The sequence below is a fragment of the Perna viridis genome, chromosome 7 (assembly GCF_037379345.1).
Source record: "Perna viridis isolate PV_CMFRI_1.1 ecotype Kerala chromosome 7, ASM3737934v1, whole genome shotgun sequence".
NCBI classification, from domain to species: Eukaryota; Metazoa; Mollusca; class Bivalvia; order Mytilida; family Mytilidae; genus Perna; species Perna viridis.
This window is the reverse complement of record NC_142451.1, coordinates 48,587,531-48,614,694: the sequence shown is the minus strand read 5'-3', so window position 1 is coordinate 48,614,694 and position 27,164 is coordinate 48,587,531. Positions and strand designations below refer to the sequence as shown.

Sequence of the window (27,164 nt, the reverse complement as noted above, 5' to 3'; positions counted from 1 at the left end):
CAGACTTTTTTCATTTTCATTTAATATATAAAAGTCAGAAGTGTTCCGAATGTGATTAGACGCCGGTAAAAATGGCGTTACAAAGAAAGAAAGACGGATCCCCGAATGTGAAGTTTTTTGAAGCCGTCGAGACCATCGCACAGTTTGATTCTGTCCGAACATGGCTGAACAAAAATCATAAAAAGGTTAATTTAACCAAATATCCACACATTAAGTGCATGTAATATTTGTACACGTTTAAATCTCATTTACATTTTCTTTGTTCTTGTGTGTTATCTCCCTTAGCAAACAAATATTATTTAGATTAAGCGTAGGTAGTTTTAATATATTTAGGACAATGTTTTTTTTTAAACATATTGCACAATTTTTTATGAAGTGTATATGTGTCTCAACAAGCAGAAAATCTTATCACAAATGCGTGATGAAATTTTCACAATACATCAATAGAACTTGGCAGAAGGTGAAAACATGAAACAGGGACAATAAAGGAAACAGTAATATCAGGAAGATGAAAACTTCAATGCTCTCAAAGAAACAAGTTCAAACAGCTTTCATATTTTTTTCAGCCCTGTTGTAATCGACTTCTAAAAATGGTAAAATTTGTTGTGATATACAGTATGGTTTTTATTGTCCTTATATACAAATATATGCTACAGACCAACCTCGAAAATCAAGACAAATGGGCTGAGTAGTGGGGTATGAAATTTAACGCCAAGAAGTGTTACACCATAATTATCCCTAACAAAAGCCAGAGATTTAACACACTTGACAATAAGTACTAAAAATCCATACCTAGACTTGCAAATATCTGATGACTTAAATTGGTCCACTCACAAAGTAAATGTGACTAAGAAAGTCAATCCCACCATAGGTTTTCTATGTAAGAATCTCAAGTACTGTCCTCATAACTGCAAAAAACTTGCATGCATCTCACTTGTAAGATCATCAATAATAATGCTGAATCAAATCCGGAAAAAATGCCTCATAAGATCAAAGAGATAAAGTGACTTTCAAATCCACAATACCATTGACAAAAATTGAAAAGCCACCTAGCAAAAATAACAATATTCGAACTCCTTATTTATACAAACAGTAATCAAGTGGAATCAACTGGATAAAATCACAGTAAACTCCACCAGCATAGGGAGCATCAAATCCACTCTCACTCTTAATGGCAACCACTAAACTGGTTGCTCTCTCTCCCTGTCGAGTTAAAAGCCATATTTGGATTCTGCATACAGGTATAGAATATGCATTCTCCTAATTCTCATGAACTGAAATTCAAATGGCCCGAAATGTCAAGCATTCATAAGAAACTATGGGTTGTCATGATCAGATATGTCTTTAGGTCGAATTGTCTTGTACAGGTATTGATAAGCTGAATACCTCATTTTTGTAAATATTCAAGTGCCATGTTTTGAGAACTTGAAAAAAGCTAAGATTCGGTTTGTATATCATCAAAGCTAGCTAATGTTTTCCCTGACTAGTGTGGTTCTCAATGCATTTACCAAGCTACATAGAATGAAGCTGCCATGATTAATTGTGAATCAGTATATAATTACCTTTGTTTGGCTTAAGTTGTAAATAGGTAAAGGTTAATCGATCAGATCAACTGTCAGTTTGAATATACATAACCTAGGCGCAAAAAAAAACATTAGGAAACTGGTTATTTTTTTCATCCAATCAAATAAAAATTGCAAACTGTGTCATAGACGAAGTCCAGCCTGATTTCTGGGCTAGTGCTAATTATTGAACATTCCTAAAGGTTGCATGTGCTTATTTCCGGAATAGTTATGGACACTACAGTTTTATCCCTAAACATTTCTGGCAATCTGACATGTCATATTCAGTGTTTAAAGATTGTACTTAAACCATTTTGGCTAGTGAAATATATTTTGGCAAGTTGACATGGAAGGTCGCTGGCTGAAAAAAATGGTTTAACACACTGTGAAGACCTTATTAAAAAATTGAAGGACAGTGTGACCTCATTATGTCAAACTCAGGTAACTAAGTTATTTTTCAGTCTTGGCAAAAGATTCCAAAACCTTTGATTTGTCGTACTCTGAGTCTAATGAGTCCTCTGCTTGCTATATAATACAAATTTACTCGAACTGAGGAAATTGAATAATTTTTTACACAAAAGTGTGAAATTCTGATGGCTTTATGACCTGAATTGGCTTCCAAGGAAGGTTAATGTGTGCTTGTTTGTGTAATGGTTTGTGGAAACACATGAACATAATTCACCTGTTGATATTTACATGTAAATGGCTGACCTGATTAGCTGAATGTCAAGTAAATATAATAATACTGTAATAATTATGGTTAATTAATTATTTTTTGGCAACATTTCACATATCAATTAATTAGTTGTTTCCTTCTAATTTTAAAATGGGGAGTATGCATCATTATTGCATTCCAAGTTCACAATGTTAGCTGAGCAAACTAGTGAAGGAATCTGCTCAACTGGTGGGGTAACTAGATCAGTCTTTACTTATAAACAGTTATACTTCTTTTTGTGTCATTTCTTTATATACATTGTAAAATTCATGAGGCTTATTTGTAAATTTCAGTACATTCAAGCAGATCCTCCTACAAACAAAAGTTTATCAAGCTTGGTTATACAGTTGCTGCAGTTTCAGGAAGAATCTTTTGGAAAACATGTAAAAAACCCAGCATTGACTAAACTACCTGTAAGTATTGGAAATAAAACAGCACTTTTTAAAATATTATTATATTATTATTAATGTTATCATTTGAAAAAAAACTACCTACACCCTGAAAAAAGAATGTGGGTCTTCAGAACATATTATCTTTTTTTCACATACAATCTTTAAAGTAAGGTAAATTTTATTTAGCTTGTTTTTAGCAAAAAGTAATTAGTTTATATGTATGTGTCTCCTTACCTACATGTTCTTATATGTATTGACTTAAATACAATAATACAGGGCATCGCATGTGAGGCCTAACGATAGATGTTCAGTCAGACCAAAATAGGTATCAGACAGGCCCCAAAAAATGGGTCAGGGAATTGCAATTTGAGGTGAATGTAGCCTTTAAATTGGTTTAAAATTAAAATATACAATTCAAAAACAAAGAAAAAATTAAAAAAAAGAATTATTTACAATATCAAGATCTGGTATGCTGAGTATCTATATCCAGTACACTGAATTATTTAAGTGGACAACCATTTACCATCCTATTTATCCCCTTTCATTCGTCGTCTCTTTCACTGCCTTAACAGATGTAAGGAAAGTGTATAAGTGGGATGCTCGGTTGTAGTAGACATGATTTATTTTCCACTTTTGCAGATTTCTGCTATTTTCTGTTGTATTTTTTTTTACTATTTGTTTACTTTCCATTTTCCAATTTCCGCTTTGTCTGTTGACCTTATAAAATCATCCTGTTGTAGGCTGTGCCTAACACATATTAAAATTTGAGTTCAATATTCAAGTTAATTGTAATATACATGGGGATATCAAATGCAATTGAAATGTGTTGAAATATACAAACTTCCTTCATTTATAGACCTATATTCAGAACTTGTAATTACTTCAAATCATTGTGTTAGTTTAAACAAATCATCCCAACACTGAACAAATATTACCATCAGTTTTTTTTTCACATCATGATATTTTTTAAATGATTTCAGATTAGATGTTTCTTAGACTTCAAAGCTGGAGGTGCTCTGTGTCATATCATTGCTGCTGTATACAAATTTAAGAGTGACCAGGGATGGTATGTCATGATACATCAACTGTTATGTGAACTTTGGAAAAGATCAAAATTTCAATTAAAAAGAAGATTTTTCTTTGTCAAATTTTAATGCAGCACAGGAGAAAGCTATCTTAACAGTGTATTTTTGGAGCTGTTATTCAATTATGATTATTAAACTAGATCATTAATTTGTATATTGTATCCTTTTTTTCCCAGGAGAAGGTTTGATTTTCAGTCACCATCTAGGATGGAAAGGAATGTAGAAATGTTTCTACAGATAGAGCGCTCTCTGGTGGCCAGCAAAAGCTTGTTCATGCCTTGTATCTACATGAGTCCAGACCTAGACAAACAAATGGTTTCAAAACTGAAAGAGATTGCCAAACGTCACCAAGGAACAATCACAGATGATGAAGATGATGCCACTCATGTTATTGTACCACCAACAGAGGAATCTAATGAAGGTAGACATTATTCCTAATTGCCAACTGATATTTTATTCATTCACTCTTTCAATTGCTATCAAATTTAACATGCTGCACAGAGAATTCTTATAAATGTAACGATAGCCCAAAATTTTGGGCTACAACATGTGATAGCTAATTTCAAAGGTTTTCCTGTTTTTTTTTTTTTTTTCAAATAAAATTTTTCAGAATTTAGTCAAATATTCAGTTTTACTAATCTCAGTGACTGAAAAGACAGACTTGTGTACTACTTATTTCAACCCACTCAGTTGCCTGTAGCAGTGACTGAAAAGACAGACTTGTGTACTACTTATTTCAACCCACTCAATTGCCTGTAGCAGTTATCATGTTAATATTCCTGAAAAAATCCATAGCTTATTCACTGCAGGGTTCTTGGGGACCTGAGCTCCCAGGTCCCTGACCCTCAAAATTCATTGGGGACCCTTGAAAATCACAATGGGAGACCAGTGGACTTGTGAAAATTCTCAATCCAATTGCCGAAATCTACATTAATAATACAATTACTCAACATGAAGATGGTTTGATTGTTAATTTGTCCAACTTTAATCCAAGCCATCGGCACAATAAAATAGCGCTCTGACGATTAGCGCATGGAATTGATGATCGGCAAATATAACATAAAGAGATAATCAGAGAATCGTAAAATGAAATAAATATGTATCGTTGATTAATACTTCCTGACTATCTGGTATTGCCTTAAACTTAATTGAAGTCCACATGATGACACGACATACATCAGTAACATTGCATACAATGTGTGCATTTAAATTTCCAAAAATAGATAGCAATGTGCGAAGTTTGTCAAGGCTTGTTTTTATAAGAGAGTAATATCGGTCGACATCCATTAAAGATCCAAATCATTTAACACAACTAATCATTAAAATAAAGATATATATATATATATATATATATAGGTTGTATTTGAAACATATTTTAAATTAGAAATGTCTCAGAGTAATCTTGAAGCTTTTTTCAGCGGTCGAAAATGACTGGCTGAAGATGACTTAACAAGGTCGTCGTATGGTCCTCGTTCGGATAACGCAGAGGAAGAATTTAGTTCTTGTACAGCCACTACACCAAAGAAAATTAGAATTTTCCATATGCTATGGCTGAAAACGTTTCTGTGGTTGGGGACATGGAAGAAAGTGAACAGACACGTTATCAGTACGTGGTGCAAAGATGCTAAGAAGAAAAATCTGTTTGCTACTGTTGGTAGTACAAACTTACAAGTCAACTTGCAAGACATGAGATCAACCCATAGTCTTTATTAATTGCCGATGCTCACCGTAACAAGAAATCTATCATATGTTCTTTAGAAAAGCTCAAGATAGGAATGACGATGTTACAGGCAAATCCAAAACTGCACATTTCGAAACATTGTACCACCTAACAAAAAATGGACTCCCTTTAAGTCAGTATGGAAATACGATTTTTCTGTTGCGTAAAGTTTACTGTCCACAGTTTGCAGATAAAAGTAAACTATATACAAGCGAAAGTATTAAAATGGACATCTTACAAGCCATTAATGATGTGATAGTTGAAGAAATTGACAAGGACTTAATAAATTCCCCATTTATTGGAATAATTGTTGATGAAAGTACTGATGTAACTGTTCACAAAAAGCTGAACATGTATTTTCAATGTTTGAAAAAAGACACAAACGAACCTGTGACTCATTTCATTGAATGTGTGTCAATTCCAGATGGGAAGGCCAGACAATAGTGGATGAAATTAAAGAAGTTTGTGTTGAAAAAGACATTGACCTAGCTAAATGGACAAGCTTGGCCAGTGATGGAGCTGCAGTTATGGTAGGAAGAAATAATGGAGTTGATGCAATACTGCGACGAGAGTGCAGCCCAAGACTAATGCAAATTCATTGTGTACCTCATAGAATTGCCTTAGCTGCAGGACAAGCATGCCGTGATATTGTATTTTTTAATGAATATCAACATACCCTTAAATTGTTGTACCGATTTTACAACAACTCTGTTGTGAGATATAATGAACTAAGATCAATGGAGATGATTATGGAGTATGACAATATAAGAAACCTGACTTTGAAAGAACCTGCTAGCTTCAGATGATTATCTCTAGATGCAGCAGTGACTGCAGTGTTGGATGTTTATCCAGCTTTAGTTAAAGCTTTAGAACATGATGCTGCAAACAAGAATAACACAGAGGCCAAGGGACTTTTTAAAAGGATTAAGTCTGTGTCATTCTTATTAACATCAGCCTTTTTAAGGGATGTGTTGGCAGTTGTAATAAAATTATCCAAAGTTTTTCAGCATGACACAATAGATGTATCTGTTGTCAATGCCATGGTTACATCTACTATAGAAAAACTGAATCAAATGAAGTGTAAGAATGGCATAGCACTTGAATTGACAATTTGATATCAGAAAGTGGAACTTTTTGGGAGATAAAATTGCTTGATAAGTAAACATTACACATGCAATTTCAGAACAATGCCGTTGAGTATTTGGAAAAGTTAGTTGACAACCTTCAAGATCGTTTTGAAGATAAATCAATGAAGACACTTCAGCTTATCAACAAAATCTTGAATCCTAACTGCTTCCCTGAAGACACATCCTCTGTGCTGGTTTATGGAGAGGAACCTTTAAATGAGTTGTGCAATATATATGGATCAGAGATATTTGTTGGTGAAAAAAGTTTGATCCTATTTTTGACAACTCACGTATGAAAGATGATTATGACCAATTTAGAATAGTGCTGAAGACATTAAAGGGTAAAACACTTCAGTATGTTTGTACAGCTATAGTCAGGGAATATGCTGATGTCTTTCTTGGATTTCAGTCATTTCTGAAATTATGCTGACAACTCCAATTAATTCTGTTTCTTGTGAGAGGAGATTTTCTTCCCCAAACCGACTAAAGTACAAAAATAGGAGTAACTTCAAACATGAGACAGTAAATAAGTTAATCCGCATAATGGAAGAAGGGACATCATGTGCAGATTTTGACCCTGTTCCTGTAGTGCACAAGTTTATTCAGGCTAAGTGTAGGCTGAAATAAAATTGTCAATATATAAATGTGTACATTGTATTTTGGTTGTCAAAATTTGATTGCTGGTATTAAATTATTTATAACTGCTTTTAGTGGTTCAGAATAATTAGATACATTTGTACCAAAAAACCATATTACAAATAAATTATTGCACATGTACATGCATTACTAACAAACAAAACAAAAACATATGCACATAAAACATAAGACCCTTCACTTTTTTGCGGCAATGGAGTCCTGGGACTTGCTATTTTTGGGAGGAGTGAGAACCCTGCACTGTGATGCTCTGAACAATGTCTGATGTCCAGAAACTCATTCTAAACACTGCAGTCAGCCCTCTTAGAACATGCAAGAATCTTGCAAAATTTTACTTAGTTTATATGAGCGGATGTAAGTGTAAGTCAACATCATTTGATAAAATGACTAATAATTTCCATTTTAGAAGAATATGTCCGTCTCATAATGAAACGAGAGAAGCATGCCATGGTTCACTGGGTTGGTTTGCCAGACAGGTAAGGACAAGAATAGTTCACATAATTTTTTAGGCCCTCTTTCATTGCTTTTTGTCTTATCAATAAAATCTATAAAAAGTCTTCAGTAAGAAAAGTTTTCCCGTGTGATACCGAGGAAATCTTTGTGAGAGTTGACAGTATAGTTTCTCAATAGTTGCTGTTAATTTTTTTGTCTATGAAATTATTGCATACTATATATTAAAAATGTATTTCCTCCTGTTGTAGTGTTGCAGTATTGTATCAATTGTAATGTGTGCTATCCTGTACACCTGTCTGTTTTCTCAATGGTGTCCTATCCTGTACACCTGTTTGTTTTCCCCAGTGATTTCCAGATGATAATTTAAAAATTAATTGATTATTCAAGATATGTGCAATGTTTATACTTTAGAATGAGAGATAATTTATATCATTATCCTATCTTCAGTGTTGTGTGATCCTACTCATACCCATTGTCCATTTGTCAATCCAAGTGGCTGTCCGGTACACTTTTCTATAACAGATTTCTCAACTTCTGTTGGAGATGTTTATGTATTTGGTATATTATTGCTTTTGCATGATGACTTGTACTGTGTCTCCTCTTCCAGCATGACGAGTTGCACTGTGTCTCGTCTTTCGACATGATGATTTGTACTGTGTCTCCTTCTCCAACATGATGACTTGTACTGTGTCTCCTCTTCCAGTATGAGGAGTTACACTGTGTCTCCTCTTTCGACATAATGATTTGTACTGTGTCTTCTCTTTCCACATGATGACTTGTACTGTGTCTCCTCTTTTGACGTGATGAATTGTACTGTGTCTCCTCTTTCAAGGTTAACAGAAATGGTTTATTGGGGGTATTGTAAGCACGATGTGCTTATAGTATGGAACATCCTGTTAAGTTGATGAAACTGAAATTTTCATACATGTATTCTGAAGAACACTTTAACAAAATGGGTGATCTTTTATAGTTCTAAAATTATATGTATCAATGATTATGTCTATTGATGTCCTAATATAGAGACTACATGAAATTGAAATTTTCTCTCCCATCCATTTTATTTAATGTGCAAATTCTACATTGGTTATTTGGGAAAAAATTAAGTGGCTGAAGTCGCAAATTCTTTTGTTCTTTAATATCATAATTTTGCGCTGCCTTTTTACTTGTGTTATTTTATATCAGGTGTTCAAAGCATCTGGAGAAAATATTGAATTGAAAATAATTAATATATCTTATTCTTTTCTTGTCAAAAATAATTTAGTAATAATGATTAATGTCAAGTATTACCTTCAATGTATAGTTTTCTAATCTCTGTAACATTCTCCTTAGCTTGCTATTAATTATTGGAAAGGTTAAAAACCATCGCTTTTGTTCACCAGGTAGACCAGGTATTGATTTTATGGTCAATATTTCACACCTGTAATTAACACCTATATAGGTTTAAAGTTACATTTATCAATATCTGAAAAAAAATTTCTCTGAAAAATATTGTATTGCGTTTTGTAGTAGTAATTTAGGAAGTAAGGTTTTAGAAGTATTTGTGGTAAGGAGTTAATAGCATATTTGCTTATCGGTAAGTATTAATTGACAAGTGGTTTTTATTATAAGAATTCCAGATTAAATTTTTTGTTCATTTTTAATGTCATTTGAAGAGAACATGATACTTAGATCTTGGGAATTTCCATTGTGTTTTGTCACTGTTCTTGTTAGATATAATGTGAGATCTTTCAAACATACATGTAACTATATAAGTCAATTATAGCATTTTATTCCCTGTAAAAATAGAAGAAAACAAATATATATTTAAGAACAAGAAACAACTGTTTGTTCATTGTATTATCTTGCTTTTGAAAACAATTACTCATAGCAGATATTTCCTAAAGCCAGTCTGGTTATTCTGGTAAAAAAAAAATTTGATTTCATCGGATCAAAAGTCTGATAATTTTTCTGACGTGTAGAATGCTTAGGCAATGTCTTTTGGAATATTCCAATGATAATTTGAGGGAGTAATCTTGATAAGAATTTTGTTTAAAGCCAAAGCCCAAACTGATATTAAATGTAAAGTACATGTATGTATGAGGAACACTACAAAAGACAAACTCTGATACATCCAGTTTTCTTTTTTTCTTCAGTTTTTTCTATGAGTTATGTTATAATTATTTTTTAGTTACGACAGCTGGATATTGGACTGTAACATTGAAATAGAACCAGAGCCCATACAACACCACGGTGGCTGCTGGGAGGTGGGTATTATTTTTTAGTTACGACAGCTGGATATTGGACTGTAACATTGAAATAAGAACCAGAGCCCATATATCACCATGGTGGCTGCTGGGAGATAGGTATTATTTTTTTAGTTACGACAGCTTGATATTGGACTGTAACATTGAAATAGTACCAGAGCCTGTACAACACCATGGTGGCTGCTGGGAGGTAGGTATTATTTTTTTAGTTACGACAGCTGGATATTGGACAGTACATTGAAATAGAACCAGAGCCCATACAGCACCATGGTGGCTGTTGGAAGGTAGGTATTATTTTTTAGTTACAACAGCTGGATATTGGACTGTAACATTGAAATAGAACCAGAGCCCATACAATTCCACGGTGGCTGCTGGGATGTAGGTATTGTTTTTGTTTTTAAGATCAGGCAGAATGAACTATTAGTTATCCTTACATTGAAACTTAGAGGTATGATTATAGATAAAACAATTTCATCAGCCTATACTGTAAACATATTAACTTTCATGATGGCTTATTTTTTCTGTCAACTGAACATATTGGTGAGTATCAATTTTTAGACGACCTCTAAAAAATTGAGGTCATATGATGCAGTGTTTGTTGTCATCATCGTCATGGAAACCTTTGTTTCCATGTGATAGTTGTGGACTTTCTATCATCATGTCTATTGTCTTACTAGCATTATCTGTTTTAGGTGACAACTAAGTGGCTGTTAGACCTGGATGAATATAACGAGTGGATGAATGAAGAAGATTTCCTTATGGAAGAGGAGGTAAGATATGGTTGCTCTAATCTCACTAAATCTTAATATAGGACCATTGATGTATTTAAAAGAAGAACTTATCCAATTAAAGCATGAATTGGTGCCAGTCAGGGCACAAACTTGTCTAAATGTATTTTAAATTTTACATAGACATGGTTGTTATTTGTATTACTATTAGGTGTTTATTTTGTCTTTCTAGGGGGTTGAGCTGTATTTTACTGGAATAACCCACATAATTGTTCTGTCATATTATTTTACAGTATGAGCCCAAGAAAGGCAAGAAACCCAAAAGTGTCAGGATGACAGTTGATGAGGTATGTCTGAAACATAGTAAGAACATGATAGAATCATTGTTACTGAAAAGATTGGAAATTGTCCCAACTAAAATCTTACGATGTTAACAAATTCTTTCTACAATTCATGTATTTGTGGTACATTGAACCAATTTGGAATTCAGTAATTATGTTAAAATGTTGAACAAAGGTATCAATTAGTCACCTCTGTCCAATTATAATATGCTATAGACATTAACCTGAAAGGTTTTATTTAAGTACATGTAAACCTCGGGAATCAATTTGTGTTTTGGCTTGTTTGTTTGTATGTGTATATGAAATAATTCTTGTAAGAAGTAATGATTTTTTATTTGATCACATGCCCATTTATTAAGTCAGAGATACACAGCAAAATGTGCCACATATGATAATCATGATGCTTGAAAACATGTGGTAACCATATGTAAACTGAGATATATGATTATCATATGGTGCTCGATAATGATAAACATATGATGCAAACCATATGATTTTCATGTGTGACACATTTGGCTGGGTATGTAGTGGTCTTTGTGTCTTTTCCTCACTTGTATTTGATTAATGGAATAAATAAAAAAATTGTTCAGAAAAGTTTTATTTAACTAGAATTGGCTATGTTGTGAGAGTTGTTTTATTATATCTGACTTGATATTCCCAGTTGATGGCCAGTAATGAATCAGAGAAAAAAGATAAGAAAGACAAAAAGAGTAAACGTAAAAGATCTCCATCACCTCCTCCGACTGCTGAGAAATCAAAAAAGAGGAAAAGGTAGGTTAAATTTTCTCAGCTACTTAACTATGCTTAAAATTGATAAATCTCTGACTGACAATGTAGCTATTATTCTTTTCAACAATTTAATTACAGATTCACCTTCAGTAATGAGTGGTTTATTTCTCCACTGAAGGTGGTCTAGTAGAAAGTTTTAATTAGCATCTTAAAATTTGAATTTGACCATGAAGAGCAGGCTTAAGTCTGTAGCAACCTTGGAAAATGGCAGGTAAAATTACAAAATGTGAATCACAGCCTGGTGGTTAAAAAGTCACATGATCAGCTTAGAATGAGAGAAATACAAATACAAAAGTAATCTCATTCTGAGACAGTTTGTAAATGACCATGGTGGTCAAATATTGTGTCAATCTTAAATCAAAGGAAATCACAGGAAATCAAATCAAGGTTAAAGACTGAAATAATAACATCTAAAAACTGAGTTAAAACACGACCAAGTTGTTGAATCATCAGTTGAATCAAAGTTTTCTATTAGATATGTTTGTTACAAACTTCGCAAGTTATCTGGTTATCCACAAATTTCAAATAATGAGCTGAACATGTGCAATAATTTTTCCTGATCTGAATTATATAGTGGCAGAAATTCTGCAGCTCCTGGCTCAACAACAAAGAAGAAGCCAAACAGAGAAGATGATGAGGATGATTTGACCAAAGATATGGAAGATCCATCACCAGAAACAAACATCACAGAAGTACAGTTATCTAAACAATGTAAGATACTGGAGGGTTTGTGTTGTGTTTGGGTGTTGGCTATAGGATTAACATTTTCATAGTATGGTGTAGAAATAGAATAACTTTTATAGCTTTGATGTGAACTTAATTTCTCTAGATTAGTAATGTGTGTACTCAAGTGTTCTTTGTTTTTGTTTTTGTTTTTTAAAGACACATACATTATATCTTATTTATTCCTCTGTTAATTTTCTTTCCAGTTTTTTTAAGGATGGTATAAATCTCTTATGTTAAACAAAAAATTTTATTGCAATATTCTTAACAAAATCCATTTGTTCAAATGTCCTAGAACCTAGGGCTGAAACGATACAGTAACCTCATAATACAATACATATCATTTTACCTCCAAACAATACTATTACTTTTTTTTTACAAACGCAATTTGATTCATTTTTACTTTTTGTTATTTTAACTATATTATGGATTTTTATTGTATTATTTTATCCTCAATAATCAATTTGAATCCAAAGTACTTCCAACTTGTGATGGGAAGGTAGCAGGGGGATCATTTATCTTTATTTGATTGGTATTAATCAATTTTGGCTTTGCCGTGCCATCCAAATCACCATTTTTTTTTTTAATGGATTCAATTCTAACCTCTGTATTGAAAATTTTTATGGGTACTACCAAAAATAATGAGTTCTTGTCCCAATTATGTACTGAATCGGAATTGCAGCAAGTTGCACAGTGAACTGAAAATGGAAGAAATACTGTCATATTTGGTACCTTTGAGTATCGTTTCACCCCTACCAGAACCCGCTCATATTTATGACCTGAGCTATTGAAGCCAAAGGAAATGCACAGATAGGTTCTTTCCGCTTTGTTTTCACCCTTTATGTAATGATTTCTGCACTCTCTGTACTTTGTAGAATTTCTTATATTTTACACTATATATATCTATATTAAAAACTGTTGTCTTATATGTGAGCTGTTCTCTACAACACATAAACAGAAAGCCAGAAATAACACAGAAATACACGTGTGATATTCCCAAAAGCTTATGCCATGCGCAGTCCAAAATTTTCAAACATGCTGTCTGTGGTTTTAGAATTAGGATAAATTCAGGCCGTCTTGGTTGCAGGGTCCGATAAATATCTAAGTTTCCTGCAAGGGCGTAACCAAAACTCCCAAAAGCCAAAACAGGCAATGGGTAAGTCATGTACTTTAGGCCTCGGGCATACCAGATCAGGTATTTGGATGTGTCCCCTGTATTCCATTTTATATATTGTGGCTATCTGAGTACAAAGAATTATTTTTCATAGCTCCTTAATCAGTTATTTTTTAGGAAGTTTAGTGTTAGCCGATGTACATTTTCAGGATTTTTTATATTAATTGGTAAAGGAAGTTTTTCTTGCACTTATTTACTTGCATGATTTAGTTATATATCTTTCTATTCTAGAAAATGCAGCATTTATATCTGTTAGTATTTGGTCAATTGAAAGAAAAAAATTTTCTAGGTACATGTATATCCAGTAATTTTCTGCTGGTGTTATAGTAGTAAAAATAGATCAATTTTCTGGCAGTTTTATCCAATTGCGTTCAGTTAGTCAGTATTTTTTGGCTTCAAACAATTTTAATGTATTCTTTTTAACATATTGTAGCTTGTACAAATTGTGGTTCACTTGCTAAGCCTTGGTTTTAATTGCCAGTGCCGTTTAGCTTGTAGATAAATTCAAAAACATTTTGTTCATTCTACCCAAACAATTTTTGCTAAAAATAAAACCTACAACAGTATTTTATTAGCCTTAAGTGACTACTGGAGTCTTATTCTAAACATATCTGGCAAAAAATTAAATCCTGTAGCATGGAAAATACTTATAAATTTTTGTTTAATGGTAGTTTCTAATTTGAAATGCTGCATTTACTTGAACAAGCATATTAAGTATTAATTTCACTTCTGTCCTCTTTTTCACAGAGTTTTACTATTATTTACAGTAAACTTGAAGAGCTGAATTGTTGAAAAAAACTTTCTGTGCTATGTCCTTAAGTGTTATATCAGAACTTAAGACAAAGTTGTCACCATATTTCATTGTCAGTTTTTGAATCATGTTGTGTCTTTCACAAGGAGGGTAATATTAATGTTGAAAAAAGGGGAAAAAATATAGGAGTCATGATATTTCACTTCTAATTCGAAATCTTTGTAGATTACTCAGTCTGTAGTTTACTGTGGAAATATCACATTTTTATGAGTTTTCTTCACCTGCATGAGTTAAATTTATAGGTTTTCATCTAATTTTGTTGCAAAATTTGAGAATAGTAATTTGTTTGAATGTGTGTCAAAATTAATGGAAGTAAAATGATTTCCATTGTCTGAACAAGATTTTATACTTAAAACACTTCTCAAGTTTTGTAGTACTCTGACCTGATGTAGAGTATATTTGTAGAGTGTATAAGTAAAATACAATGTATTGTTTATTGTAACTTTTAGCGAGTCGTAATCAGAAAGACAGTGAGAATCAACCAATCAAAGGAGGAACGATGATGGACATGGATGAAGAAAGTGAAAAGGTTTTTTTTTCAATGACTATTTCTTAGCAAACACAACCAAAAATGAGCATGTGATTATCATATGAATCAATCATGATATGATTAACATATGTTTCAGTTTCCATATGGTTATCAAATACATGTTTTTCACAAGCAAATTATAATCATATGTTACCAAGCCAATATTTACATTTGAGAATCATAGTATCACATGAATCAAGCAACATATGGTTATCATGTGAGCCACATTTGGCTGTGTGTAATAAAACAAAATTTTGGAAGTTAGCATACAATGTTCTCATTTTCTTCATGTTATATGTGAAAAAATTACAACTAAGTTAATTAAGTTGAATATAAATAAATACATTGTTAATTAAAATGATGCACTGACACAGTATAATGATTTGAATTGGAAAATAAAACTCATAGTTAAAACCAGTTAAAAGTCTTCTCTCAGTAAGAATGTATGCTAGTTAGCAAGCAAGTTAGTTTTTTGATCACTTCAAAAGTGTCAAAAACTCCTGGGAACCAGAACAATAAGTAAACAAAGGGACATAAGCCCCCTTTGACAAACGCCCCAAACAAAAGCCCCCAAGGACAAAAGCCTCCATCTTATAATAACCTTAATGATAATGTAAAAATTTGTATTTATTTTTTGTTTATTTTTGTTGTTTGGTTTTTTTTTGTTCGTATTGTTAATTTTTTTCTTTTGTTGTGTGTTCCTTTTATATTGCTGTTGCATTTTTCTTGATTGTCTTTTTTTTGTGTGTGTATTTTTTAATTCTGATTAGTGTATTTAGGAAGGTTTCACAAACAATGATCATATTTATTTGAGAAATAAACTTGTATGTGTCAAAAGAAAGCTTATGACTTTATGAGTTAATGTTCAGAAAACATTCCATATCATTTTAATCTTAACAAAAATAATTATCAAAAGACAACTCAAAATTGACTTCTATTCATAGTTAAATAAGCAATTATGAACATCATGAGGAGATCAAAATACATTATAACTGATTGATTATACTATACATTTAAATTTTTAAAACTTATACTAAAATAAAATTTCACAACAAAATAAATGTTTAAATTTTACAATTTTAGTATTTATACATTGTTATATCTGTCCACATAGTATAAATTGCAAAGAAATTAAATTTCAAACTTGACATTTTCTGTATTTAAAGAAATATTATTCATAATTGATGAAATAATTTCTCATGGAGGTGTTGTCCTAGGGGGGGGGAGCTTTTATCCCAGGGGCTTTTGTCCTGATCCCATTAACAAATTAGGTTTGTAAAAGTTTATCATATTTTTAACAGTATGCTGATGATGGAAAGGGTGAAGAGGAGGTTGAAGAACCGAAGATGGAGGAGGATGATGACAATGTCACAGAACAAACTCATCACATTGTAGTTCCCAGCTATGCTGCCTGGTTTGACTATAATGCAATGCATGCTATAGAGAAGAGAGCCATGCCTGAGTTCTTTAATGGGAAAAATAAATCAAAAACTCCGGAAATGTTAGTATTAGGCTTTGATTATGATTTTTGATACCCCATGCTTAGATTTGCGAGGTATATGGTGATATTCTTTTCATCCGTCAGCACATTTTTCATCAGTTTACTCTGTAACTTCTGCACTAATCACAGAATTCAAGCTTTTTATAGCTGTCATATTGAAGGATTTGATTTCAGACTTGAGGAACATTTTCTTCTCAATGACTTCATACATATTTTGACCATGTGGTTTCTTTGGTTAGTGAGCTTTTCTAATAGTTATTATAGTTCTTATGGTAGTGACTTCATATTTTCCCTTTTGGGGGGATTTGGATAATAAAATAGGAAAATAAAGATATCTTTCCATTTTGTGATTTATTTAAAAAAAGGAAGGTAAATATTATCTGTTTTACAAAACCATTGTGATATAAATACATTCTCCCCAGCATCATTTAAAGAGACTTTATATTAAAATTTGATTATTACAGATACATGGCCTACAGAAACTTCATGATAGACACGTACAGGCTGAATCCTACAGAGTATCTGACCAGTACAGCTTGTCGTAGGAATCTGGCAGGAGATGTCTGTGCCATCACACGTGTCCATGCTTTCCTGGAACAATGGGGATTACTGAACTACCAAGTGGATGCTGAGAACAGACCTTCATCAATGGGACCTCCACCTACATCCCACTTCCACATTATGGCTGACACACCTTCTGGTCTACAGCCAGTAAACCCTCCCAAGATTAATCAGGTAACTTAGGATATTTAATTAGATTGAGTTGCAAATTTGATGAATTGGTTTCTGTTTATTTGAGACAGATTTTTGTCTTTGCAAAATCAAACACTGATTTTTTTTCTGTAAGTGAGAAACTTTTATGTAAAATTTTAGCAAATCAATGGAAATCCATCATTTCATTACACCTTGATACGTGTTTCAATTCTTTTTCCATTTCCAGCCATCTGCTGCTAAACAGATTGTTAACTTCGATGATAAAGAGAATGGACAAGGTGATGACAGGAAAGAGTTATCTAACTTTAGTTTGAGGATGGACCAATATGCTAAAAAGGCTCTAAAGGTATGCTTACTTGGTGCTGTGAGTTCATTAGGCAGTAGTCATGTTTGTTTCATTATGATAGAATAGTGCATGTTTCAAGTAGTATTGGTAGTAAACTTATAAAAACTGTTTGCATTATCTGGCTAATAGAGGGTCATAAAAGTTGTCCTTTTAAAAGATTCTTTTGAATTTGGTCCTATATGTTTGGTATTATGTAATACAGTTAATTCAAATCACTAATCTTTACACAGGACAAAGGGGCTGCAACTCGTTCCCGTGAGTGGACCGACCAGGAGACTTTGTTATTGTTAGAAGCTTTAGAGATGTACAAAGATGATTGGAACAAAGTCAGTGAACATGTTGGTAGTAGAACTCAGGATGAGTGTATATTACACTTCCTAAGGTTACCAATAGAGGATCCTTTCTTGGAAGAAGACTTTGGACATTTAGGTAGGTTTCATAGCATGTGATGTCTAATATATTTAACTCCCAGACATTCCATCTGCTGTATAAACTACAAAAGGTTTAAAAACAGAAATCAATTTCACAAAAATTGTATGCAAAATTTTACACTTTAGATAGAGTAATCCAGGGAACCAAGATTCTCACAGAAATCAAAAAAATGTAATCCAGTGGACAATGACCAGATATGGAAAACAGACAAACACAACAACGAACATCAGTTTTGTGAAATGACAGTTGTTATTTTGACTTAACAATACATGTATAAAACATTCTCTATAAGGACTTGAACCCCTGAACATGGACTCTTGTTAATTGATAAAAGTCACAACAAAAAAACATGTCACTGGATTATAGGGGCCTCACACTGGTACAGTGATCTCTTAAGGCTAATAAAACACTGTCAGAAAGATAAAACTGGAGAAATTCAACTTTTTTATTCTATCATATTTTAAGCTATTTTATGGTCTTCAGTTAAGAAATGTTGTAATCCCTAATGGTAACACATTTTATGCCTTTGTTTTTAGGACCACTAGCATACCAGCCTATTCCATTCTCTCAGAGTGGAAATCCAATCATGTCTACTGTAGCTTTCCTAGCCTCTGTTGTTGATCCTAGAATTGCTTCATCTGCAGCTAAAGCAGCTCTTGGTAAGATTTCATTTACAATTGAGATAACGAGAAAATAAATGTTTAAAGTATTATATATTCTTGGGTTTTGACCAATTAAATTTCATGATGAACAAATAAATGGGCAATTGGTAATTTTAAAAATGATTATCTCCCATCTATTTTCTTTTTATATGCCTGTAGAACAGGTAATAAAATTGGGGAAGCCTTACCAATGTGTAAAATCAGGTTCAGTATTTAGTTTAAAAAAAAATTGTAGGTGTAAAATCTGTTGTAATTCTTGACATTACAATACATTCTCCCATTGTTCTCTCGGAACTTACAATAAATTTTACACTTAAATATGACCTTTTATAAATTGACTGCATATTTGTGAAGCATCCTTTCATCGTAACTAATGTATATATAATTATAATACATTAAACTAGGTAGAAAAAATGATAATAAACTCCTTAACAAATATAAATGTATATTGGAACTGTCATGGAGGAGATAGAATGAAAGACATTGTATATTTCCATACTATAATCGAATTTTGTTTAATTATTGTACACTTGTCAGACGGTCAGACATTAAGATTTAATGAAATGGGTTATTTTTTTATAGAGCAATTTTCAAAGATGAAGGATGAGGTACCTCCTGCTCTGGTTGATGCCCATATCAAGACAGTTGAAGAAGCTGCAAAGGACGGGAAAGACGTAGATGAGAATTATGGTCTGGAGAAGAGTGGTATTGCTGGCACTGCTCCAGAAAAGGAGGAAGGTTTGTATTCTGGCCTCAGAAGAAAAAAAACTTTATATTGAAGATCATTGGTTGGTTTCAGAAAAAGAAATCAGCTGTAATAAAGTAGTGACTAGAAAAATTGACAAGAAATACGAGATCTACATAGGACTATTCCATAAAAAAGGTGGCCTGGTGGTTGAATGCCCATTTTATTGAGGGGTACCACCCACACATGAAAATTATGATTCAATACATTTGTCATATGAGAAAAATTGAAATTATACCCCACCAATGAATTCACTACTTTTTGCCACCCCAAGACATGTTTTTTCTGAAATAGCCCTTATTGTATCTTCTCACTTATTTTTCATAATATTTTCAATATTGGTAGAAGAGTTTTGGCTTAAGCAATAGTATTTGTTTAGACTAGCGATTAAAGTGATATAATTAGACAATTTAATATGTAGGATTTATATCTCTTGTATTGTTGAATTTTAAATCTTCATCTTAATCTCTTTAGCTTTTTTTCAAAATGTGATATTAATTTTGTTTAAGAAGAAGCTGAGAAGAAAGAGGGAAAGACTGATGATAAAAAAGAGGATGGAAAAGATGGAGAAAAAGATGAAAAAGAAAAGGTGCTTTAAATTCTAAGTTTTTTTTTTATTCCCATAGCACTTGAAATGGTGCATTTTGGTAAGGTAAAAAATGATGAAATTTAACAAATTATTTTTTTTTTCTGAAGAAAGTTAATAGCTTATTAAAGAATTAAATCATTTCCAGAAAAAGCTTTGAAGAACACCAGATCATCCACTGTGTATAGGGTCTACTTATATTATACTGATTTAGGTGGGGAATACCACTTAAACATGGTTTAAATGTTCAAGTGTATTAACTTAGGAAAAGGAAGACAAATTTATATGGAAATTTCAGGGAGAAGATTCCATGGAAACAGATCAGGAGAAAACAGAAGATAAATCGGAGGAAAAGAAATCTGAGGAAAAAGAAGAGGAAAAGAAGGAAGAAAAAACGGAGGAGGTAAATATTGAAAACTTACGTTGACCAGGAATGCTTGTTTGATATTTTAGATATTCAACTGACTGTCCCCCGCTGCAACTCTGAAGGTGGCATTGAAATACTGGTGTCCATCCATGCATCAGTCCATTTGTCATACTTTGTGGACTCCTCAGAAACCACTCAACAGATTTTGTTCAAATTCTGTAGGATTGTTAGTCACCATATGTAGTTGTTCATATTGTGCTGCCATTTTGATTAGATGAATTTTACAGGAATAATGGGGCTTTTGCACTTCTTTTTTTGTGGTGATGAGAGACATATTGCTATGTGTAGCAATTTTGTTGTAATCAAGCTTATCTTTTTTTTTTTTTTTACGTCTTGAAAATAGCAATTAGAAACTTGCAAAAACTACTTACAATACAGTTTGATATCCTTATATCTTACAGGCTAAACTAGAAGGAGAGGAGGAGAAAAAAGAAGGAGAAACAAAGAAAGAAGAAACAACAGAAGGAGATAAGAAAGCAGTGGCTGCATGGAAACCAGATGGAAATGTGGCTACTGCTGCTGCTGCCGCTCTTGCCTCCGCAGCTGTAAAGGCTAAGGTTATTGGATTTTTTTCAAGTGATAAAATAATTATTGTATTGAAGTTTGTATGAATTTTGACTGTAAACATGCTCTATGGATTGAGAATTTCTCCAAAGTACCTGTGTTAAAATCATAAAGTTGAGGATTATCAAAAATATGAAATTTCAAAAAGGAGCATAGAGAGTCTGGGCTTGTAAGATGTCACTGAACTTTACTTGATAGCATTATGCAATCTACATTTTTATTATGATACAGCATTTAGCAGCTGTTGAAGAGAGAAGGATTAAAAGTTTGGTAGCTTTACTGGTGGAGACACAGATGAAGAAGTTAGAGATCAAATTAAGACATTTTGAAGAATTAGAAACCATTATGGATAGAGAAAGAGATGCAGTGAGTTTCTGTCATATTTGTTACAAAGATATTGTGTTTATAGGGAATAAATCCCAAAGTTTTTTTAATTGTTTTCTTTATCTAATCTCTTATAGAAAGTATTAAAGTCCATAACTGAGTAAAACTGTTAGCTGAAAACTATGTATTTACTTAGGAATAGTAACTATAATTTAAAGGTATACCAAATTTGGTGGTTTAGTCAATGTTTTTGGGGCTGGCTGTTGCCTGCCTTGTGGTGTGACGGTTTCCTTGTCATTCATTGAAGACCAATGGGTGGCCTTGGGTTGACATTTTCATCCTACTGTTGTCTCTTCAACATATTCACCATACCTGTTCTCATTATATAGTTGTTTTGTTGAGAATTTGTTGTTCAAAATTATGGATATTATTTTCCCACCAATGTCAATATAGAAAAAAAGATATTCATAAATCTTATTTTGTGCTTGTACCAACCGATGTAATCACTTAAAACAACACAATAAATAAAATAATTGACCTTCAGTTGAAAGCCATTAAAGGCCTGTTGCTTTTATCTGTAAATACCTGAATATTTCTGATTTCTATTTCAGCTTGAATACCAAAGACAACAGTTGTTACAAGAGAGACAACAATTCCACATGGAACAAATTAAAGCAGCTGAACACAGAGCCAGACAGATGGCCATGCAACAACTTGTGTCAGAGCAAAGAAGTCAAAATCCAGACCAACAAGGTATGTACAAGAGAAACTGTACAATTGTGTACATGTATTGGACCATTCCTAATCTAATTATAATAAGACCATCAATTCAGTCAATGAAGGAAATAACAACACCTAAGTTTATTTTTTATTCAGGTGACCTTTCTGATTAGCCAATCAGATTTAATCTTTCATAATTTTGAAAGTCTTATCCAAGTGGGATAATCTGAGGATTCTGAAAAGGTCATCTGAACTGAAAAAAAAAGAATGGAGTGTTATTAGATCGTACATGCAGTGACTGAATGGAACAATTTGTACATGTATTTTAATTAGATTGAACCATTTGACAGTTTGCTTATCATATTGACATTGTATCTCATTATGAATAAATTCTGTAGATGGAGAGTTTTTACTTAAAGCATGGTAAAAATAAGGATGAAAATTATGAAAAAATGCCTCTTGATTAAGAATACAATTATAAAATACATGTAGTAAGATGGTTATTAAAGACATCTTATGAGTTATTGAATATGTTTCCATTGTTGTTGTTACATGATTTTTGTGATGTGAATTTGCATTTCTGTATTGTGTTACATTTTTGTCTTTATCAGTACAGATCTATCGTTATTTAAAAGATGTTGTGTATGAGTTGCTGAAATAATGTCATTCATGATTTGTAAAGGCATGTACATGTATCATGGCAAGCCAAGACATAAATAAAAAGACAATGTTTACTCAGTATTTTTGTTTCTCTAAGATTTGAGTTGAGTTCAAGTACATGTATTTCCCCACAAAATTCAAAAATGGTTCTTCTGTTACAATCATAGTTTTTTAAATAAAATTATTTTGAAAAGATCTTAAACATAATATCATCTTGATCATCTGCTTTAAACTTTTAAGGAAACTTTCAAGTATAATTTTATGTATTTACTTAATTAGATTATTGTAACACTCACAATAAATACATTGATGAAAGTTTCTTTGTTGTGTTGTGTTTACATACGGTGTGTTGTATGAATCTTTATATATGTATTGTCTATTGTAAGTATAATATGTATAATTGTTGGTGTTTATGTATAAAAGATATTTTAGTCATTTACATGTATAAATTCCCTTCTTTTGTTTGTCAAATGTTCAAATCTTTACTCCCAATATCCATCCCAGTGTGACTATTATGGTGTAGATCATTGATGTTCCTATTCTTTACTCCCAATATCCATCCCAGTGTGACTATTATGGTGTAGATCATTGATGTTCCTATTCTTTACTCCCAATATCCATCCCAGTGTGACTATTTCGGTGTAGATGATTGATGTTCCTATTCTTTACTCCCAATATCCATCCCAGTGTGACTATTACGGTGTAGATGATTGATGTTCCTATTCTTTACTCCCAATATCCATCCCAGTGTGACTATTACGGTGTAGATGATTGATGTTCCTATTCTTTACTCCCAATATCCATCCCAGTGTGACTATTACGGTGTAGATGATTGATGTTCCTATTCTTTACTCCCAATATCCATCCCAGTGTGACTATTACGGTGTAGATGATTGATGTTCCTATTCTTTACTCCCAATATCCATCCCAGTGTGACTATTATGGTGTAGATCATTGATGTTCCTAATCTTTTAATGGAGTTATTTAATTCTATTAAATCCTTTTTTTTTCGGACCCCTTTGGCCTCTAATTCTAGAACAGTTTTGGCCATAACCCCCTAAATGTATACCAACCTTCTATTTGCGGTTAAGACCCCAATGTTCAAATTTCATAAAAATCAGCCCATACAATTTCATAAAGATCAACCTACTAATATTCAAGTTATTGCACAAAAAACCAAGAGTCTACAGATCATGACAGAATCACACCATTATACAACCACATCATTTTTTTGTTTGTATAAAAACAGGTTAGGCATATCAGGTGCATTGAATTCGTTTATTAAATATTTTGTATGTAATTACATGTAGGAAATATTTATAATGTAAATTGTTTTTGTTGATTTTGGGGCATCCATTTTTGATTTGATGGTCACACATTGATTTTACTGGTGATGTGTCAATGGAGTTAATGATCGTCAAATCAAGATTGATGACATTATACAATTATTTTCTCCATTTTAATGCAACAGCCAAATCATTCTGTAAAAATGCATTGGAAAAACATAAAAAATTATTAATTATGGATTTGTCACTCAAAATTTACCGTCTTATCCATTAAAATTTGACAGTACATTGAATGTTGCATTAGAATTTAAAATAATTGTTTTATTGTTGACCATGTGAATATATGTGCATGACAAAGCATGAGTGCTGCATCAATGTTGTAAATGCTTTATCAGTGTTGTTTGTTGTTTTTAAACCTCTAGGATCATCAGCGACATCATCTCTCCCTACAGCAACCGCTAGCCTGGCCGCAGCAGTAAATTACCCAATGTCAGGATCACCAATGGCCCCTATGCCTCCTCCAGGCCCACAGGCTGCACAGCAATCGCAAGAATCTCCAGCACCACCCCCTTCAGCTAGCCCTGCCCCACCACCTGTCACAGACACACCCAATCAACCTACAACACAGGGTGTACCACTGCCACCATCAGATATACCCCCAGAAGGTAGGTCCTCATCAAACTTAAATAGCGCTTAGGCTAATTGTAGATCAATTTTCTGTCATACTTTTGTTTTCAAACTTTTCCCATTATGGTTGTGTAACTTCATACTGAAACGTTTACATATGCTCCATGTGATGCAAGTTTTCTGAGATAAATCTCTTTATTGTTGCCAATCATGAATCTGTGATTTTTCTTAATGTACCATTGAAAATCTGCTAATATTATATTACTTTCCCAGACTTATTGACAATTGTTTGTACTTTAATATTCTTTAAAGCCTTTGATTATAGGTTTAACTTTAACGAGAGCACTACAATTGTACTTGGAGCCAGAAATTAATCTCAGAACATGTGATAAATTTTGAATAACTGTAGATAAACAAAGAAAAAAAAGTTATATGGGAATATTGACCTAAACACTGTCAATACATACTGAACAAGAAACACTTGTAGTTTTGTCCTACCTTCAAAACACTGATTTTTCACTTAAAACATGCTCCAAGTAGAGATTTACAATTTATTGACAAAGCCTACATATCTAATATTATTCTTTTAACACATATTGTTTGTTCAATGAAATACACCAAAATTATCTATCTCTCATTTGCCTAATTTTTTTTTTTGTGAAGTTCAAAGATTATGTCAATGAAAGGCAATTATTTAATATAACTTGAAGGGCAATAGTAACATTCACACAGAAAATCTCTACATTATATTCTTTGAATTGCATCTGTAATGTTGTGTATCTTATTTCAGGTTTACCTCAGAAGACAGAACAGCCACAACTTCTGCCGCCAGCACCACCCTCTCAGCAACCAGAACCTATGGCCATTGATTCACAGCCTCCGCAAGTTCCCTCATCATGATATCATCATTAATATTCACATGAACATTTTACATAAACATTGTGTCAATAAGAACATTTAACTTTCTCCATGAGATGAACTAGATTTTTTTCAATTTTGAACAGTTACTGCATTTGAACACTGAATTGAAAAGTGTTTCAAACCAGATTTTCTACAAGGAGTATATTTTACTGTATTTTCTTTTATTATATGTTTATGGCTTCAGAAAATATTGCCTTGTATGCTTAATATATTTGACTGTAACAGACTCAAATATTCAATTTTTCAATTTGAGCAAAAATAAGAATTTATACAAGGATATAGGAACCTTAGATTCAGTTATACTTTCACATTGTTTTATTGCAGACACAATTTTTTTTTCAAGACAGTGTAGTTTGCAGGTATTTCTTGTTAAATTGCTGACTATGCTTGAGCAAGCCTATCAAGTGAAGTTCAAGTTTACTTCTATAACTAATTGTCATTATGAAATATATAGTTGAAAATCATGGATTTTATAAGTTCAGCAGTTAATGATAGTTCTGTGGATCAGAATGTTTATTTTATCTCATGACTTTATATTTATCAAAATCATTTCCTTTTTGGCTATTTGGTTCATGCTTAATTTTTTTTTATTATCACAAAACTTTATTTCTCAGTGTTCTAAATTTTCGAAAAAAGTACATTTTATGAAGTTTTGTTAGTGCCATCCTGAAAAAAAACCCTGAACTGCACTATTGTCATCAGGTCACTTTTTCAATGAGTGCTGTCTGATGATTGACACAATAATTTTCATTCATCAAATAAATACATCATTTAATTTCTACAGAATAAACAGCAGATTGTACATGAACTTGTTTTAGTGTTCTAACAATGTTGTCAATATGGTGCTTGAAGATGTTAATTAGGTTACCATTCCCCAGTAGTTTTCATGATTTCATGGCCATCAGACTAAATGTACATGTATTTTTGTATCATAAGATTCATTTGATCAAAGATCTGACCTATGAAATTAAGTGTTCAAATGAAATTTTATAGGAAGTAATTTTAAAGGAAACAAAGCATTTATTTGTGGAGAGATATGTCTTGTTACATAAATATTTGTATTAATATCTGTTGTTTTATTGTACATGTTGTACATGTATGTCAGATCCCATTGTACATTGATCCTGTTTTGTACATTTATGTAGTAGTGATAGAACTTGAAAAAAATGAAAGTAAATATAAATTTATAGATCTTAAAGTTTTCATTAAATGTAGTAGAAATTGGTGAATGTCTGGGAGCAAATGATCAGCATTAATTTATGTAAAAAAATGATATGAAAGGGAAATCAAGAAAACCAGGATTCAATGGGTAATCAAAAGAATATAATCCAAGGGTGATGACAAGACAGGGAAAATAGACACGTACAAAAAACAACATGAAATAACCAAAACAAAACCTTAAAGAAAAAAAGTAAATGAGCAACTTGGACTTCACTAAAAACTGGGAGCATGGACCAGGTGCGCTGGTAGGGTAGGTTTTTATAGATATGCCAAAGCACAATAAGCTCTAACAGTGAAGAATGACATAATGTCAAAAGGATATTATCAAGAAGGAGACATTTTGGAGAAGTTGAGGTATTGGGGAAAAGACATTGACAGGATA

At 32.5% G+C, this 27,164-nt stretch overlaps 1 protein-coding gene across 5 annotated transcripts; it reads left to right on the top strand.

Moving 5' to 3' along the window:
* Positions 1–42: 42 nt before the first annotated feature.
* Positions 43–26,750, top strand: LOC148613076 (SWI/SNF complex subunit SMARCC2-like). 5 transcript variants are annotated; one of them, XM_088595104.1, is made up of 25 exons: positions 43–185; positions 2,571–2,690; positions 3,650–3,735; positions 3,931–4,175; positions 7,662–7,731; positions 9,876–9,951; positions 10,644–10,721; positions 10,973–11,026; positions 11,682–11,791; positions 12,384–12,520; positions 13,620–13,688; positions 14,967–15,046; positions 16,348–16,547; positions 17,012–17,282; positions 17,488–17,607; positions 17,838–18,036; positions 18,576–18,698; positions 19,284–19,439; positions 19,959–20,035; positions 20,331–20,435; positions 20,861–21,016; positions 21,255–21,389; positions 21,959–22,100; positions 24,436–24,678; positions 25,431–26,750. In XM_088595104.1, the coding sequence occupies exons 1-25, from the start codon at positions 72–74 to the stop codon at positions 25,538–25,540; spliced, it is 3,276 nt and encodes a 1,091-aa protein (XP_088451230.1). In that variant the 5' UTR covers positions 43–71; the 3' UTR covers positions 25,541–26,750. The 5 variants fall into 5 exon arrangements, with proteins under 5 accessions (XP_088451230.1, XP_088451229.1, XP_088451232.1 ...); XM_088595103.1 differs by having other exon boundaries at positions 19,956–20,035; XM_088595106.1 differs by lacking the exon at positions 13,620–13,688.
* Positions 26,751–27,164: the final 414 nt, after the last annotated feature.

Excerpts from the sequence above, each read along its gene's own strand:
- LOC148613076 (XM_088595103.1), top strand. The coding sequence starts at position 72 with ATGGCGTTACAAAGAAAGAAAGACGGATCCCCGAATGTGAAGTTTTTT. Across the intron at positions 9,952-10,643 it reads ACCACGGTGGCTGCTGGGAG|GTGACAACTAAGTGGCTGTT; the intron begins GTGGGTATTATT and ends TATCTGTTTTAG. Across the intron at positions 10,722-10,972 it reads ATTTCCTTATGGAAGAGGAG|TATGAGCCCAAGAAAGGCAA; the intron begins GTAAGATATGGT and ends ATTATTTTACAG.